The sequence below is a fragment of the Mesoplodon bidens genome (genome assembly GCF_964165515.1).
Source record: "Mesoplodon bidens genome assembly, chromosome: 2".
NCBI classification, from domain to species: Eukaryota; Metazoa; Chordata; class Mammalia; order Artiodactyla; family Ziphiidae; genus Mesoplodon; species Mesoplodon bidens.
In genome coordinates this window covers 80,023,054-80,041,149 of record NC_138177.1, presented here as the reverse complement: position 1 = coordinate 80,041,149, position 18,096 = coordinate 80,023,054, and the positions used below count along the sequence as shown (strand labels likewise).

Below are 18,096 nucleotides of genomic sequence, written 5' to 3'. Positions count from 1 at the left end.
CATATACTCACCATGCAATCTAGAGGAATTCCTTTATGCTATTTGAGACTTACTGTTCTCACCTGTAAAACTAAAATATCACCAGCCCTCCTTCCTTAGCAGATTTCATTTGTGGCTCAAATAAGATCATGTTTATAAAAGTGATTATAAACCAGGAAGCATTATTTAATGTAAAATATTATTGTATGTAAAATTCCCAGTCCAAAATTCTGTGAAACAGAAAAACTTCACCATCTAGCCCCCAAATGATAAACTATTACATGACTCAAATTAGATCACATACATCTATATTATGAGACCAGCCTAAATGGGGATGGGAGGTATTATGTGTGTTAGGCTGGTGTAACCAACTTCAACCATTACTTAAAATATTTCCCCACTGCTCTCCTAGTGTCTCAAAAATGCTCAGGAATTACAAGCAAGAGCGATAATCTCCTCAACCTCCCCTAGCCTTCTCTGGCACAGAAATCTGACATAGGCCACTTCACATGCCTGATTAGATAAGCTTTCCCAATGCTGAAAGCCAACTGCTTCTAACATTTCAAAGCTGATTTCCATGAAGACTCAGGGGTGAAAGATGGAAACAAATAAGCCAACCAAGTAGATCGTCCTTATTGAAAGAGTTCTCCAGCTTTGATTTGAAGTACTAAATAACTTTTTTCTATGAACCAACTGCTTCTGAGGTGATAGGTGCAAGTTGCTGCAAACTGAGCAGACAGAAGGGTTAGAAAGGCTTCTAACTTACACACAATTAATCCTGCAAACTTCAAATTACTAAAATGATAGTGCTTTAGTCTGTTCTTTAGGTGATCCATAATCCTGCCTTGGCAATGGAGCAGAGTCTAAAGGGAATCATTAAAAGATATTAAAACAAGAAGTTCAGAGACAAGTATTCCCAGACTACATCTTCCAAAGGAGGAATTGCCATGAGACTAATGAAGTTTAAACTTTGGGGCCCCCTGCACTTGAGCGCCTATTCTGTGCCCAGAACCATGCAGTTAAGTATGCAGTTTCCAATATTTACAAACAATCCTGCAAGTTAGGTATTACTATTATTACAATTATATAAATCAGGGAATTGAGACTTAGAGAAGCTAAGTGGCTTGCCCAATACCCTTAGCCAAGAATCGGAGCCAGGCCTAGCTGGTTCCAAAACTCACCAGCTATGCTAAAGTAAACATCAAAATGTATTTGGAAGGGTATCTAAAGTCATAAATAATCAGCCTTTACTGTCATTTATCTCTCATTATGCTTCATATCCCTGGGCATTCTCTCCTTCACCATTCAACTGGCAGCTGAACACAACTAAACCTGAAGGAGAAAGTCCAGTATGTCTGAAAGGACCCACATGTCTGATCATGCATGTTTAGACTGTATTTTAAAACAGAAGGGATTATCTGGGATTCTGTTGATGTCAAACATCAACTTCAACATCAACTTCTCTCATCTATTAGTATTGATGACCATCAATTTTCAGTGACAAAGGAGATAATAAGGAAAATGTTCACAGAAAAGAAGAAAAGCCAAGGTTATCCCCATGCTTTTTCTGTAACACTATGTGTAGAAATGCTACACACAGTTAATTTCAAAGTTCCCAGGCCTAGATAGGTTAGTCCTGGGCAGTTTTAGTATTGGCTATGTCCACTTTCATATGCTGAGGCATTCCAATCATTTTACATGGTCTTTTATATCCCTTTCAGAAAGATACAATAAGAATGCAAGCACACAGTCAAGAAAAGCTATCTGCAATTTAAAAGGCTGGCACAAATAGGACTCTGGATTGCCATTTTCAGACTTTCAAAATGTTTTTTATTCTTTTAAAAAAGCTACACGTTCATTCCTAGTCTTAATCTACTAAAGAATTTCTTTTAAGATCAAGAAGTAATAGAGAGAGAAATGCTAAACAACTTTCCTTGGATTACAACAAATATAAATCCATCCCTCCCATTTTCAAAGCGACTTAGAAAGAACTGCAACTCGTCAAAATGGAATTTTGACATTTAAATAATTTCCACATTATGTAAATGTTCATTCAGAAGTAAGATGTTAAGAAGTGTAAAACTTAAGTCAATTTAATACAGAAAATATTACTAAATCCAAAGTTACACTCTCTGTAGGGCTACAGGACTCCACCAAATGACAAAGGCATCACTTAATAGTGGGTAAATGTGTGAGCTCTGGAGTCAGGCAAGGGGGGTTCCAGCTCCTGGTCTATACCAGCTCCTGGTCTTTATCACTAACTGGGTGACCTGGATGACCATGCCTTAATCTTTCAGTAAGTAAGAATTATAACACCTACTGTGAGGACTAAAGCAAACACATAAAGCACTTTTTCCCCAGGCATCTGTCACGTAATAAACCCTCAGTATATGGAAGCTATTGTTACTTCTTATAAGCTCCACGAGGATAGAGTTTTTTGTCTGTTTCGTTCACTCTATTAATAAAGAAGCATGCCCCGGTCAGCTTTCATGCAAATACAGTTCCTCCAAAGTGACATTCACATTTATCTACATTAATTACATTCAAATGCTGCTACCCTTAGTATATACCTCCTCTCTTTTACTGTAAGTGGCTGCAGCTGCCTTTGCAGGATGATTTAAATTACTGGGAAATATTTTAAGTGTTTTAAGGGTATCTGAGTTAACATATGCACCACTTACATCTTCAGTGTGCTTACACATAATTATAAATATCTCAGACCATAAAAGAAAACCTTTCATAGTACTCCCACAACTGAAAAACAAAGTCTTAGAAATAATTACAGAGGGAGCAGAAGGGAGTGGTAGGTAGAATACAGTTTACTAAATTGGCAAAATAAAATTTGGAGTTTTGTCTTAAAACAAAACAAAACAAAAAACCTGACAACCATTTGTTCAAGGCTGCCAAAACTTGAGAATAAATAAACTGTCATGGGAAACAAATGTTAAAATATGAAACCCTTTTCTGAGAAAGTTACTCCACCAGTCCTGGCTAATCCAATTCTGAATCACTAACGACTCCAGTCCTGCTGGGTTGTCTTAACCACTACAAAGAAGTCCAAAGGGACAGGCAGGGTCTCACAGGCAAATATTTTCTCTGCTGTCACTGACATTTACAATATAGCAACACTTCTCCCCTCCCCCACCCTTCCCACTCCTTCACTGTTCCCTTTTCAGATTTCAAAAATCAGGGGGTCAACATACTGATATATCATTCGACTAAGGAGTATAGAGGAGAGATCACTTGACTAGAAAACGAGAGCTTGGATTCTGGCCCCAACCTTGACCTAGCTCTGGGCCCTCTGGCCAGTCACTTGGGCTTTGCTCTCCTCATCTGTAAAACAAGGATGGACTAGATGGGTGGTTCCCAGCCCGAGATCCCAAAATCTCCAGGAGCCCCTAAAGGTGTAATAACAGATCATGAGGTATTTCTATTATTCCAAAGAGATTCCATTAAGTGCCATAAGGCTAATTAAAACATCAAATGCATGGTGACACTAGATGGCACATGATGATGTTTATCATATCATAGGAAAGGGGGGAACAAGAGTGTTGGACCTGATATTGTCCTCAAAGCTACACCTCAGAAAAATCATAGTTTCCGTACTAAACATAATCCAACCACAAATGTCTGGTGAATAAATAAGGGGGAAATGATTTAATACCTATCAATACAATTTGTATAGTAGACAAATTCTCCAAATTGAAGATACACCCCATTAAGGGAACAGACTCAAATATAATACCCTTAAATATTTACAGGTTCATGGGAAACCAGTGAACAATCTACATGCTGCAAACATGAAGCTCCTACTTCTCACCAAGGATCTGAATCACTCATCCACTTTTGATTAAAGAAAAGTGAAAGCAACAAAAAGCCAGTCTAAACTGCAACATAAAATAACACCACCAGGGCTTCCCTGGTGGCGCAGTGGTTGAGAGTCTGCCTGCCGATGCAGGGGACACGGGTTCGTGCCCCAGTCTGGGAGGATCCCACATGCCGCGGAGCGGCTGGGCCCGTGAGCCATGGCCGCTGGGCCTGCGCGTCCGGAGCCTGTGCTCCGCAATGGGAGAGGCCACAGCAGTGAGAGGCCCGCGTACAGCAAAAAAAAAAAAATAAAAAAAAAAATAACACCACCAACTATAACTACTATTCACTGCACTCTTACTATGTGCCAGGCACCATACTACAAATATAACACTGATTAACTTATTTAATCCTCATAACAACCCTAGCAATTACATGCTATTACCTTCATTTTATAAATAATGAAATTTAAGCATAGAGTGCTTAAGAAACAGGGACACAGGGCTAGTCAGTTAAGAGCCCTGTGTATCCCCACCCTTTCTCACTCTAAGCTGACAACTCCTTCTCAAAGAGAAGTCTCTCAAAACACAAACAGAGGGCTTCCCTGGTGGCGCAGTGGTTTCAAGTCCGTCTGCCGATGCAGGGGAGGCGGGTTCGTGCCCCAGTCCGGGAAGATCCCACATGCCGCGCAGCGGCTGGGCCCGTGAGCCATGGCCGCTGAGCCTGCGCGTCCGGAGCCTGTGCTCCGCAGCGAGAGAGGCCACAACGGGGAGAGGCCGCAACGGGGAGAGGCCCGCGTACCGCAAAAAAAACCAAAAAAACAAAAAAGCACAAACAGAAATGTCCCCAAGCAGAGCCCTTAGGAGTTGGGCCATTGCTCTTGACAGCAGGCTTCTGAGGAGCTCATAGCTGTGGCCCATTCTGGCTTAAAGACATCCTTAAAGGGAACTCCCCTCTTCTCAACCCAAATTCAGTCTGCTTGTCCTGATGACAGAAATCAACTGAGAGAAGCCCAACGCCATTAGTCAACTAAAATCATCCCATTTATTCAGAAGGTACAAATGATTCCTAATAGCTGGCTCCTACATTCAGAGAACCTATGATGAAAAACATGCATTTTCAGTGTACTAGAATGAGTAAGGGTTATGGAGACAAATAGACCAAAACAATCAGTCAATCAATCAATCAATTCCAAACCTGCCACTTACTAACTGCATTATCCTGAGCATGTTACAGGTCTCAGTCTCCCCTACTCCCCATCTCAAAGGGTTGTTGTGTGGGGTAATCGTGTGAATGTACAGAAAGTGCCATGGCTGACTGCAGAAGCCCTAGAGCCAGAGGTCTGAATCCTGGCTCCATCCCTCACTAACCACATGATTGGCCCCAACACCCAAAGCTGCGAATCTAAGCTCCTATTTCCTTACCTGTAATACAGCTAATTACTGTCTACCCCAAAGGATAGCCATGCGAATTAAATAAGGAAATATATGTAAAGCCCCTAGGAGAAGGACTGACACATAGTAAGAATTAAGCAATTTTTTTCAAAAAGCTGAGGTTTTAAAAGTCAAACCACAAATTTAAGTCCCAGCTCTGTTACTTATTATCTAGGGCTAAACAATGGTATACAAGCCAACTAACCCCTCAGAGGCTCAGTTTCAACCAAGATTTTGTAAAGATTGAAGGAGGCAATTGTGTAAGAGTGTTCTGTAAACTCCGCATTGCTATGTAAATGTTAGGGTTGTTTTACGTTTTATGTTAATTGTATCGAGTGGTCCTTTCAAATACTATCTTCATCTTTAAAATGGAAAAACTGAGGCAGAGAAATTTTAAGCCATAGAGGGAAGGCTGATAATCCCAAAAGTAGGATGGAGAAAAGGATTGGGCCAAAATAAATTCAGATCATGACAAAGGAGAAAAGTAATAAGCCTTCAAGAGGAAAGATGAGAATAAACATCCATTAACCTATGTTTTTAATCAGCAACTTCACCTGCTGATTAAGCCTCTCAGTGCACAGTCCAGGCGTAAGAATTCTCTAATTTCCTCCCAGAAACAGTATTAGACTTCAGGGTGAGAAAGAGCTTCACTATCAAGCCTCTTTTCCCATCCGTAAGTTAATTTTGTGGCTGGGGCAAAGACCAGGGGACACAAACTGGAATCTCACTCTAACTGGCTTTCTCTTAACCACACCTTAAAAAAAAAAAAAAAAAAAAAAAAAAAGTTGCAATCTTTCAGAGAGGTATCCTTCTTTGGTTGGTCAGAAATGTCCTTGTTCCCCAGGTCTCCTCATGCTAAATATGGTAATAGCTGGCAAACAAACAGCCCAGTAAATTCCAATGATACTTAAGAAGGCATTAATATTGCCTGAAATTACTCTGAATCAAACACTTAAGACCTACAGGGCTGCCACATAGAGCAGTTCAGCTGGAACTCTTATGCCAAAAGCAGCAGGATGCCTTAAGAACATACAAGCTTGAAAAAAAAAAAGCAAATCTACTCCTCTTTATTGCAACATTCTTCAGCAACAACACTGATCTCCTACCCACTGTGCACACAGCACTGCACTAGGGCAGTGGGAGGCTGGAGGGAGAAAGCTAAGAAACAGGTGGTGTTCGTGGGGTGCCAAAACAACAGGTTGATTCAGTCAGTTCTGTCCCACAACTAATCAATTTGGTAAAGGGAGAGGGGAAGGAATCTTAGTCATCCTGTTGGCCGACCAAACTGACTGGCTAGACCATTGCACAATTATCAATTAGGCCAAAATGTCAGATTTAATAGTGCATATTAGCCCTGCCTAATGGGATGTTACACACTTCCAAGATCTTGGATATCTCAGAAGACAACACAGAAGCAGATTACCCTCTACCCACCCAAAATCACATATCAGGCTCCAGAATACACTGGTTTTTTCCCAGTATCTTTTTATAAGGTATTAAAGTAAATGTGCATTTTCTGGGCACATACAACTGACAGCTTGTTGATTTATGATACAGTCAGATTAGAATTTTAAAGTAATTACAGAAAATACCAGTTAACAAATACATAGAAAATTGACCAAGCACATTAGAAATCAAAGGATTTTTTTAAACTATCAAATAAATTTTTGATATCAATATTGGTAGCAATTTGATATTATGTAGTTTAATGTGTCCATACATGTTTTGACACATTTTAGACAAAGAGATAATACCTTTAATATTTAAAGAAATATTTTAAATCAGTAACCAAAAACTAAATACCTTGATGAATAAAAGACACAATATACCAAAATAAATAAATAAAAAGAAAAGGCAGTACAAATGGCCACTGACCATATGAAAAACATTCAACATCACTGTAAGCAGAGAGACCAATTAAGATGAGGTAGCATTTACTACTTATCCAATTGGTAAAGAGTTGTAAAAATAAAAACCAGTGTTGACAATGGCTGGAAACACAGAGTCTCATATTCTGCTGATAGAAGTATAACTTGGTCAAACTATATGGAAGGAAACTTGGCAGTGTGTATCAAAAGCCACACAAAGACCCATACTCTTTAATACAATAATTTGACTTCTTGGAATTTATTTTAAGAAAATAAATATTCCTATCAAGATTTATATATAAGAATGTTCATCACAGCATTATTTACAAATTATGAAAATTGGAAACTAAGAATAGACTTCAGTTTAAATAAAATATTATAGAATCTTCAGATAGAACAATATGCAGCCTTTAAAACCATGTTCTTGAAAAATATTTATACACAAGAAGTATATTCAATATCTTGTAATAAACTATAATGGAAAAGAATCTGAAAAAAAATTTTATATATATATATATATATTTTTTGAATCACTTTGTTGTACACCAGAAACTAACACAATATTGTAAATCAACTATACTCAATGAAAAGGAAGAAAGAAAAAAATAAAAGAAAGAAAGAAATATTTATATAAGGGAAAATGTTCACAATATTTTAAGTGGTGCAGAAGTATATAATAAAACTGTAATATGTTAAAGTCCTAATTATAGTAAGAGACACAGAAACAAAACTGTATGAAATGTAACAAAATAGTAAGTGTGGGCTTTGATTGGAGATTTTAATTTTCTCTTATGTTTTTCTGTTTAAAAAATTCTATTTCCCAATTTTTAAAAATCACTCTCTTTGAGATAATCATTTCTCTTCTGGAAATCTAGCTTAATGGAAAAATCCTAAAGAGGGAAATTTTTGTATAAAGAAGATCAGTGTCATTTATATAGAAAAAAGATGGAGTCAAATATGCAACCAAAGCAAAGGAGAAATCACCAAAGAAAGGCAGAACAGAAAATTGTGTATACATTATAAATATACAATTTTTAAAACTAAGAGTAGATAAAAAGACCAAATGATGTACACCAAAATATTAACAGTGGTTAAGACTGTGGATTTTTCTTACACTTTTCTAGACTTTTCAAAGGTCCTTAACTACCTTTAAATGTAATTACTTTAAACCCCCCCCCACCACCACCAAAGGGCGTCCCTGGTGGCGCAGTGTTTGAGAGTCCGCCTGCCGATGCAGGAGACGCGGGTTCGTGCCCTGGTCCGGGAAGATCCCGCATGCCGCGGAGCAGCTAGGCCCGTGAGCCATGGCCGCTGAGCCTGCGCGTCCGGAGCCTGTGCTCCGCAACGGGAGAGGCCACAACAGTGAGAGGCCCGCGTACCGAAGGAAAAAAAAAAAAAAAAAATCCCAAAAAAAATCTTATAAAGGTGCCAGAGAAAATCAACAAAGTATAAATATGAGTTAATTACATGTAAACATAAGGAATAATTCTGTTGCTATGCAACCCTACCTTAAAATGTAACAATGTTTGTTTTCAGTTACAACCATTTTCCTTAAATATCTTAGAAAGTTTATGTCACAGGAGCCCTGACATATTGTTACTTACTTTATATAGTAACATCCAAAACTTGCATGGTTACAAATATGTTTTTTTCTCTAATAATCCTCATAAAGATTAGAAAGTGCTTTAGATGTTGTAATAAAGTAAATATCCTTCATGTTTCCAATTTTAAAAGATATAGCAAATAAAATAAAGGCATATTCTCTGCAAAGAAAACATAGTAAAAAGTAATAATCAAAACATAGATGTACTCAAACTTCAATGAGTCTCCACACTTTAGAGACAAACAAAAGCATGTGAAAGCAGAGAATTAAACAAAAGTTTCTTTGCAGCATACCACATTAACCATTTAGAGAAGTTAACAAATTAGCACTATCTAGTTTTCTTACTATTCATATTCATAAACTCAACAGAACATATTAGTGTATAAATAGTTCTCAATTTTTCTTATTTGAATGTTGGATAAGTATGCCAACACAGCAACCTCTCCCTGTTAGGTACTAGTTAAAATAGGCTATTTAATCTTTGAGGCTTAAAATCCTCCCAGAATCTCCTCACAAAAGAGAGGTGAGAGTAAAAAGAGATGAAAAAGAAGCAAACAACAATTTTAAAAGGCACCTGCCTCTGAACAAGGTAATATACTTTAGAAAGTAACCACAGCTTCTTGTACAACACTTTAGTCTGCAAGCAAAACTGTATTTTAAAGGGATACTATTTGTTAAAAGACAACAGACTATTAGGGAGACAATATCTGACTCCAATCAAAATATTATCATCATGTTTTCCTTACCTCACAAAATACACACACGCTTTCTTCATATGAATAAATATATGAGGGTGGGAGCGCTACCCTTAACCCAGAAACAGGTTCTGCAACACCCACAGATCCAACCTGTCTTTGTGAGATGATGAGTCCACCTTGGCACGATGTTTGGCTGAGGCATTCAAAGAACCAGAGTCACTGCCAATATCCTGCAGAAGGAACTGACTTGAAGACCAGAAACTGCCCTAGAGGCCTCTGGAGAAGGTGCTCCAGTTCACTGGGAAGAGAGACACATGCCCCTCACCGCCTGACTAGGAGAGCAAGGGCACCAGAACTGGAACATGGTAACCCGCCTGCAGTTCAAGAGTGGCAAGGGACAGTAAAATGACCCCCCAAGAGTTTGTCCAATCATCCAGTAAACCCCAAACTTTGAGGGGCTAGTAGGACAGGGTTTTGTCAAGACAAGCACAAGAGGGTGAGGGAGATGTTAGCATGATTAATCAATGCCATCTGAGCAACTCGGGGTGTGTCCACACTACACCTCAGTCATTGCCTGACTGTGATGAGAAGTTCCTTCAGCTACTGCCACTGAGAACTCGATCTTCCAAAGGAGCCCCTTCCACCTTAACTTGTCCTAGATCAGGCTCAGTCAGCATCCAAGACTGAGAACACAGCCCTCTCTCTTGCCACAAACCCACTAAGACACCACAACAGGTGCCAAATTTATATTTACAACCCCACCAAACAAGGGGTCTTTGTCTTTTCCCCAAGTCAAGTTTTGGTACTTCTGAATTCCAACAGAGAAAGAGGAGAACAGCAGAGAAGCCCAGCAGGGGTGAGCTGGGGGTCGCCGTTCTCTGGTGGTCCTAGAGTTTCCTCCCTCAGACCCTACAGCTCTTAGTCACCCTGACTACAGGAAACTGCTCTCAGAGAGTGTAGATAAGTTACTAAATAACTGTACTTCATGTTCCTAATTTTGTGTGCTCATCTGTCTTGTCTCCCTGATGATGTCAGCTCCTTGGGGGCAGGACTCTATCTTCCATTTGGTCAGTGATTCCCACACTGCTAGAAAAGTAAAATACCCTGTACTCCCTGCCACATGATACTAAGGAAAACACACAAATTAAGGATGACAACACACCACAGTCCTCCCTAACACACCCTAACAGGAGAGCTACACAGGTAATTAAATCTTAGAGCCAATATAGCTAGGGCTCCTACTAGAGTATTATATAGAAACATATATTTACATATATAAGTAAATTAATACAATAATTGCTTTGCTTTGCTCATTCCTAGCTATGGCTTTTCATCCCGCCTTCTTGGCTTTACTATTCTTTTTAAAGTCACAATGTATTTTCTGCCACAAAGCTGGTCCTCCCTTCAAAAAGGAGAGGAGAAAAGAAAGAACAGACCTACAGCCAACTTCCTACCACTGCCAACGAACACTGCTGTTTGTCCCATCCAGAGGCCATGAGCATATCCTTTCAGATCTGAAGCCACTTCCTTCTTCCTATCAAGAACAGCAAGACCAAGTGTCTTTGTCAGAGGAGCACTCCTGGGCCCCTTCTTGCAGACTGCTCAGTTCTGCTCAAGAGGTCCTCCATTCCTCCTTTATTCTCCCTTCCTTATTTCATTCGCTGCAGCAGCCCAGACACCCCCCCCCCCACAAAGCAGTACTGCCTGAAATGAGTTACCTTTATTTCTTTTTGCACTAACATATCTGAAGGAAATCCCTGCACCAGACATGTGTTCATAGGTTAACAAAACAGACATCCTCAAAGACAGCATCATTCACAAGGGCTGAGGACAGAATTCCTTAATGGACACCAGAAAGTCTGTGGAACTTTTAAGTTTTCTGGTATCTCAGGTAATATTCTGATGGAGGGATAAGGAGGCTTCCACCAAAGTCATACAAGACACACACATGGCAGTCCTAAGACTGGATAGATCACAAAAAAATTTTTTTTTTTTTACAACAAAACAACTTTACTAGCCTTATGGGGACACCAGAGCAGCTTCCTTCTCCCTGGTGAGCTAGGCATTCCGTAAGAAGCAGGGGAAGAAAATGACCACAGGACACAGTCAAAGCAACCCACCTCTAGCACTATCAAAGAATAAGCAAACAAACAAAAACAAAACAAAAAGCCCTTGGCTTCCCTAGGTTCACTCTGCAGTGATTCCAAAACTTCTCTAGTATAAGAAATACCTGGCTATTTCTTAAATATACAAATTCCCAGACACTATTCCATACTCACTGAACCAGAATCTCCAGGAGAAGACCCCAGGTATTCCTATTATAAGAGAGGTTAGGGAAACACTGCTCAACAAATGCTTCCCTCCCACAAGCGCCCCTCTGGGCAGGGAAGTATAAAACACATAGGGCTAAGGTGATTAACCCAAACAATCACCCCAGACAGGATCATCTTCATGCTCCTCACTGAGTTTAACTCCTTCTATGGAGGGGTGGGTGTCAGTTCAGTAAAGGGTACCTTTGGATCCCTGTCACCCACAAAGGGCTCAGGACTCTTTGAGACAAATGCCTGAGAAGAATGCCAATGGGGGCACGTCACAAGGAGGCAGATTACAGCTGAATATAAAAAGATCTTTCTAAGAATTACAGCTGTCCAAATCTAGACTCATCTGCCTCCGAAGGCAGGGAGCTGTCTATCACAAAAGGTGTTCAAGGAGAAAAAAGGTAGGCTACATCTTAACCAGGATGTTGTAAGAGGATCAGAATCAGCACGGGAAAGTTAGGCCTAGGTGAACTTTTTAAAGTTCCTCCCAATACATAAGTCAATAAAGAGGAAAATTTCAGCTACCCATTAATTAATAAAAAGAGATAGCATAAAAGTCTGTAGGTGGGGTCAGCCTTCAACTGATCTTTTCTCTTCAAAGGAGAAAGGAGTATAAGGACACACCCCTGACTCACCATTGCTCTCTTCCAGAATGTCCCAAAGCTGGGGAGGGCAGAGCAGGAGTCACAGGTGCTCTAACCAGGACCTGCTGCCCAGCTGACTCTGCATGCTGGGCACAGGTCAGAGAAGGGATGTGTGTGACATGGTCCCTGCCCTCAAGGAACAAATCTCATTTTGGAGATAGCTCACACTCTATGCTTCTCTCAAAAATGTATTTATCATGTCTCACTGTTAGAGTTTCTCGTCAGTGGTGGTGGTTTTCAAGGGAACCCTCTTGGTGGGAAAAAACAAATACACTTAATGTAAATATCCTCTCAGTCGAGTACAAGTTTGCAATATCCAGCTCAGAATGAAAAAAAACTCAAAAAAATCATCTAAACAAACTTAGTTAATTCTAAGTTTGGGATTGACATGTACACACTACTATATTTAAAATAGATAACCCACAAGGGCCTACTGTATAGCACAGGGAACTCAGCTCAATATTCTGTAATAACCTAAATGGGAAAAGAATCTGAAAAAGAAAGGATACTTGGATGGGTTTAACTGAATCACTTTGCTGTACACCTGCCAACTAACACATCATTGTTAATAACTACACTCCAATATAAAATAAAAAAATTTTCTTAATTCTAATTTTAAAAACACTATATTCCAAGAATCGCCAAAATGTCCAAATTACAGTAAGGTGTGGCAACTCTGGACAAAATAAAAGAAATTGCTGCCATAGTAATATAGTAATACAGGAAGCAGTAGAAGCAACTCAAGTGAGAGCCTGGGGGTGGATGTCAGCACCTTTGAGGTTAAATTCCAAAGTAAAAGTGACCTTTATGAATTGCAGAAGTGATCAGAAAAAAAAAAAGAAAGAAAGAGAGAGAGAAGAAACTACACACACACACACACACACACACACACACACAAAGGGAAATTCAAAATGGCAAGTTTAAATAAAACATCTGGGGAAGGGAAAAATTTGATTTCTCCCCCAAATGTAAGGTAAACAATAACTCTTGCAAATACTGTCTTTTAAAAAACTGACTTGAAGTACCACAGTAGTCCAGAATAAGGAAATGACTAAAAGTAATTGTTCAATTAAACAAATATTTATTGAGTGCCAATTAGATGCCAAGGCACCATACTAGGTACAAGGCGGGGGGGCATTAGAATAAACACAACTGAAAAGACACAATTCTTTTCCTCAAGAGGCACACATTAACAATAAGCACTTGAGGAAGTTCTAAGTATTTTTGTGTACATGAGCTCATTTGTACAAGAGATGGAAGTGGTGTGGAGAATGGACAAGGAGGCACTAGACTGAGGACCAGAAGAGAGAAATTCTAGTCTCGACTCTAGTCTTGGCTCAGTGATTATGAACAAAGTGCCTGAGCAAACGGAGGACCAAAGCAGTGCCCCTCCAGCAACAGCACAAGACTAATTAATAACTGACCTGAAGGAGAATTCTGGTCTTCTGGCTTCTAGTCCAGTAATCTGCCCAAAATATAATGCATATGGTAGCCTGATAAGAAAGAAAAGTAGAGGAAAAGAAAACCCTTTGGTTTCAAGTCATTTGCAGAGAAAGGAAAGAAGAGAGAAGGAGAATAAGGAAAGGGTGGGAGTAAAATAAAAGGTTCAAGTTGTGGCATCCAGACAGAGATGTCAAGAAAAGAAGCACTTAAATAAGCACTGTACACACAGTATAATGTAAAATCTCTGATTATATTCTCATTCAAATCATGGCTTAGAATTTTTCGCTCTAAAACCATTAAGGACCAATAGACAAACTGTCCAAAAATGATACATATGAATGAAGCTTGAAGAAAAAGAGATAAGAGAGAAGAAAGGGAGGAGGCAGTTTATAATAATATTCTGCAAATATATGAAGCCCTTCTAAAGAGACAGTGTAGACCCATTGTGCCCAGATGAACAAGAAGAAATAGTATTATACTCTATAGCTTTTATGCTGGCAATTTTAAAAATCTTTGGGAGTCAGAAGGGTTAAATACTGGAATGGCTGATTAAGGTTCAGTCCATTCTGGAAATTATTAAAATTAAAAAGGAAAGACCCCATATACACACCTGAAGGCATAATAATGAAATATCATTGAGTTCCAACCAAGTTACTGTATCAGAATCACCTGTAAACCTTGAAAAATACAGAATCTCAGATCTACTGTACCAAAAGCACCCCAGCTGATTTTGATGCAGCCAGGATGTGGAGTTTTGTTCTACTGCAGTGGACAGGGTAAGGAGGAAGACCACTAGGAATGGCATCGGAGAGTGGGAACTAGATCAATGCAAATTTTGTGGGCAAAATAGAATTTCTGCGGGTGTGATATTTTTAAAATGTATTGTAAGGCTGGTCTGAAGCATCCAAGCATATCCCACCGAATTTAAACATTTTCTAAGGGTCCTGAAGTCAGCAACTATAGTTCAGGTGAACCGAAAGTTACTCCTCTATGCTATAAGAAGCCCACAGAAGAGGCAGTAGAGTGGGAATGGCACAGGGAGATGCCAAAAAGATGTGGTAAATATTTCTTTAAACCAAAAAATCAGGAAAAAGAAAAGAGAGACTAAAAAAAAAAAAAAAAACACTCTCCTTCATCCCTCCTCCCCAAAAAGAAATAATAACAATACAGAGAGAACAAGAAGAAAAAGGAAAACAGTTTTAGGGTAAGTTTTATCTCCATGTGAAAGAAAAAACAATTTGTGATTTTTTTAAAAGCAAGAGAAGAATTCAACTGAGAAATCATCTAGCAGGCAGCAAAACCAGGGAGTCACTTCCCATTGCAAAGCAAAAGAAAACAAGGAGCAAGGGGTGGTCTTTGATAGCTGTTTAGACAATCAGACAGATGGGTTGACAGCTCCTGGCCTTAGGAACTCAGCGATGTTTAAATTAACAATTGGCCACTAGCCAAATACAGGAACACTCAAAAGTTTGGAAGGGTGTGTTATAATTGGTACCTTGGCAAAACACAATGATAATAAGTTGAGAAGATTCAAGAAGCTTTCACTGCTAGACTCTGAAAAGATTCAAGATTTGTACCAAATAACAGGTTTTTTAATCTCTTCTATTTTTGTGTAGTTTAGCATCTGAAGAACACCTGTCTAAAAATCAAAATACCAAAATCCTGTCCTTTGAGCTAACACTAACACTCGACTTGTCCACCTAAAAGCTAGCTAGTAAGAGCAATACCTCATCAGTGCAGGAGTATAGGTCCTAGAATGAGAGAAACCTTGTGTGTCAGAGTAATCCTATTTCTGACATCAGTCTCATCATTAAACACTTAATTTAGCAAATCGCTTTGCAAACATATTTATTATTCCCTCCAACTCTCTAAAGTAAGTGATCTCTTTGGCTCTCTTCCATAGATGAGACAACAGACCATGAAGATTAAATTATTTACTAAAACAAGCTAATGGTAGACCAAGGATTATAACCCCAGACTAGCCCATTGTTTATACTCCTCTCTATCCTAAATTTACACTTATACTAGAGCTTTCACTCAAAGAAAAAGGAAAGGCAAAAATACTATCAGATGTGTTTTGTTAAACGCTTCTGAAACAAGAGCTTTGGTTCATCATCACACAGCATCCTAGCCCACTTCGGAAATTCTGAGGGACCCAGAGGTGTATGGAATTTGAACTTTCCAAGAAGGATCTGGTTGGTGTTGAACAATCCAGCACTGTGATAAATAACCTTGATGTCTTTTAAACATCTGTGATTGGCATGTCGACTGTCTGTTAACAATGAACAAAGAGCAAAGTTTACTGAAGCTCATATTCATAACTTTCTCTTTGCAAAGAGACATAGATCATGTACTAGTTTTCTTGGTAAGGATAAAAATCTTCCTTCAGATTAGGCTAGGAAAAGAAGGGGCCCCTTTCAGCTCAACAAACATGCACAAGCCACCATCCCACTGGAAGCAGAGAGCTCAAAAAATAAATAAAATAAAACACAGCCCTGCCCTGAAAGGACTTTCTGAATACCTTTTGACTGCCATGGGTTTAATATACATTCTCTTAATTAATCCTATTAGCTGGGTAATTTCATTCCTATTTTATTGGTGAGTTCATACAACAGAGCTGGATTTGAACCCAGGATTAAAGAGCAGAGCTCCAAAGCCCAAGCTCTTTCCACTGAACAGTCTGAAGAAATCTGCAATATAAGAGTGTGGGTGGGATGGGTAAGATATGATTCGATTTCCTTTCCTTGATCCAACCGTGTTCAGAAAGACTGTTGCAAATATCCAACCATAAAGAAGCTTTCGAAGGCACCACTTTGAATTAACGTATCCACTGTTCCTCACCCTCCCCGCCCCACCTCCAACCATGCCAAAAGAACAGCAAAAACTGCTGCCAGGTTGGAGGAGTTGGTGATCGTCACACCACATTCCTGGGGCTGGACACAGACTCTGAAACAGCGCCCGAGCTCTGCGCCTCGGAAAGAATAACAGCAGTGGAGATTTTTAAATCATGTGGCTCAGCATGCAGCCACACCAGTTTTCCTACTGCTCCTGCCTCCACCTTTCAAAGACTCGAGCAAAACTTTACACCGGATTCATGGGGACCGTGGATTCAGAGTGTCAGGACTCAGGCGCGCCGCTAAACCCTGTCCCCATCCAAACCAAACCCACCCACTCAGACTGTGGGCCTCCTCTTAGCAAAGCTAAGTCTGGCTGTGAAGGTGTAAGCCGTTGGCCTTGGAGGCCCTGCCCCCGCTCGCTCCACGCCAGGATCTGGCATTCCTCCGCTCAGCCCATCTGCGCTCCGCGGCCGGCGATGGTTGTCCCGGGCAGCCAGCCCTTGGCTCTCCCTCGACCCCAGGAAACGCGGAGCGAGTGGGCAAAACTGCCCAACTCCCCGAACTCAAGTGCTCCAGAAAGGGAGTTTCTGAGACTTGCTGCCCGCCTCCGGCCGAGGAGGCGTGCGTGCGGCCACCGGCAGCGGGGAGCAGGAGGCGGCGAGGAGCGCGGGGGAGGGGGCGCGCCCAGGGAGGGGGGCGATGATGTCCAAACTTTAGGAACTAAGTGGCCTCACTCCACGCCGACCGCGAGCCCGGCCTTCTCGCAAAGTGGAGGACTGAAGGGTGGGGAGGGTCGCCCCAGGTGGCCGGCCGGGCCGGAGGGGCGTGGGCCGGGGCGCAGGGGACAGCACCCCACGCCCCGATACTCACCACGCGCGGGGGTCGCGCGGCACAGCCACAGTGCCAGCAGCGCCCACAGCGGAGCGGGGCGCAGGGCGGGCATCGTCTCGGTCGCCTCCTCCTCCGCCGCCGCCGCCTGGGCAGATCCACATGGGGAGGGGGTCCCGACAGAGGAGCCCCCACTTTTCCTCCTCTCCTCCTGCTTCTGCCGCTCACGGCCTAGCGCTGCGCCCCGAAGCTCGGGCTTCCGTGCCTCCACTCCCTGCACCCCAAGTCCGCCGTTCTTGGGCCGCCGCCTCAGCCGCCGCCCGAAGTTGGGCTGAAACTTTCTTGGGTGTGCAGCGAAGCAACCTCGTGTGTCCTTCCGCCTCGGCCTCCTCCTCCCACCGCAAACCCCGCCCCGCTGTCGCCGCGGCCAGGCCCCGCCGCCTTCAGCACCCAGGGGTTTCCCGCAGGAAGAAGCGCCGGCCCGGGCTGAGCGCGGAGGGATCTACTATGAGTCCTCAGACACCCCTTCCAGCCTCGCCAACCCGCGCCGGGTCCCGACGCGCCTTAACTCGATCGGCGCTGGAGCGTCTCTCGGGGCCCGACCTCAGCCGAAGGGGTGGGTGTTAGGACCCTGAACT

General features: G+C 41.4%; 1 protein-coding gene across 2 annotated transcripts in view; it reads right to left on the bottom strand.

Moving 5' to 3' along the window:
* The window catches only part of NOTCH2 (notch receptor 2), a 180,807-nt gene extending 162,964 nt beyond the window's left edge, over positions 1–17,843 (bottom strand). Inside the window, exon 1 of one of the 2 annotated variants that reach the window (XM_081257109.1) lies at positions 17,501–17,843. In XM_081257109.1, coding sequence (XP_081113235.1) covers positions 17,501–17,573 — 73 coding nt within the window. In that variant the 5' untranslated portion in view covers positions 17,574–17,843. The remainder of the gene's footprint in view (positions 1–17,500) is intronic. The other variant, XM_081257108.1, reaches the window with a different exon arrangement.
* Between the last annotated feature and the right edge of the window lie 253 nt (positions 17,844–18,096).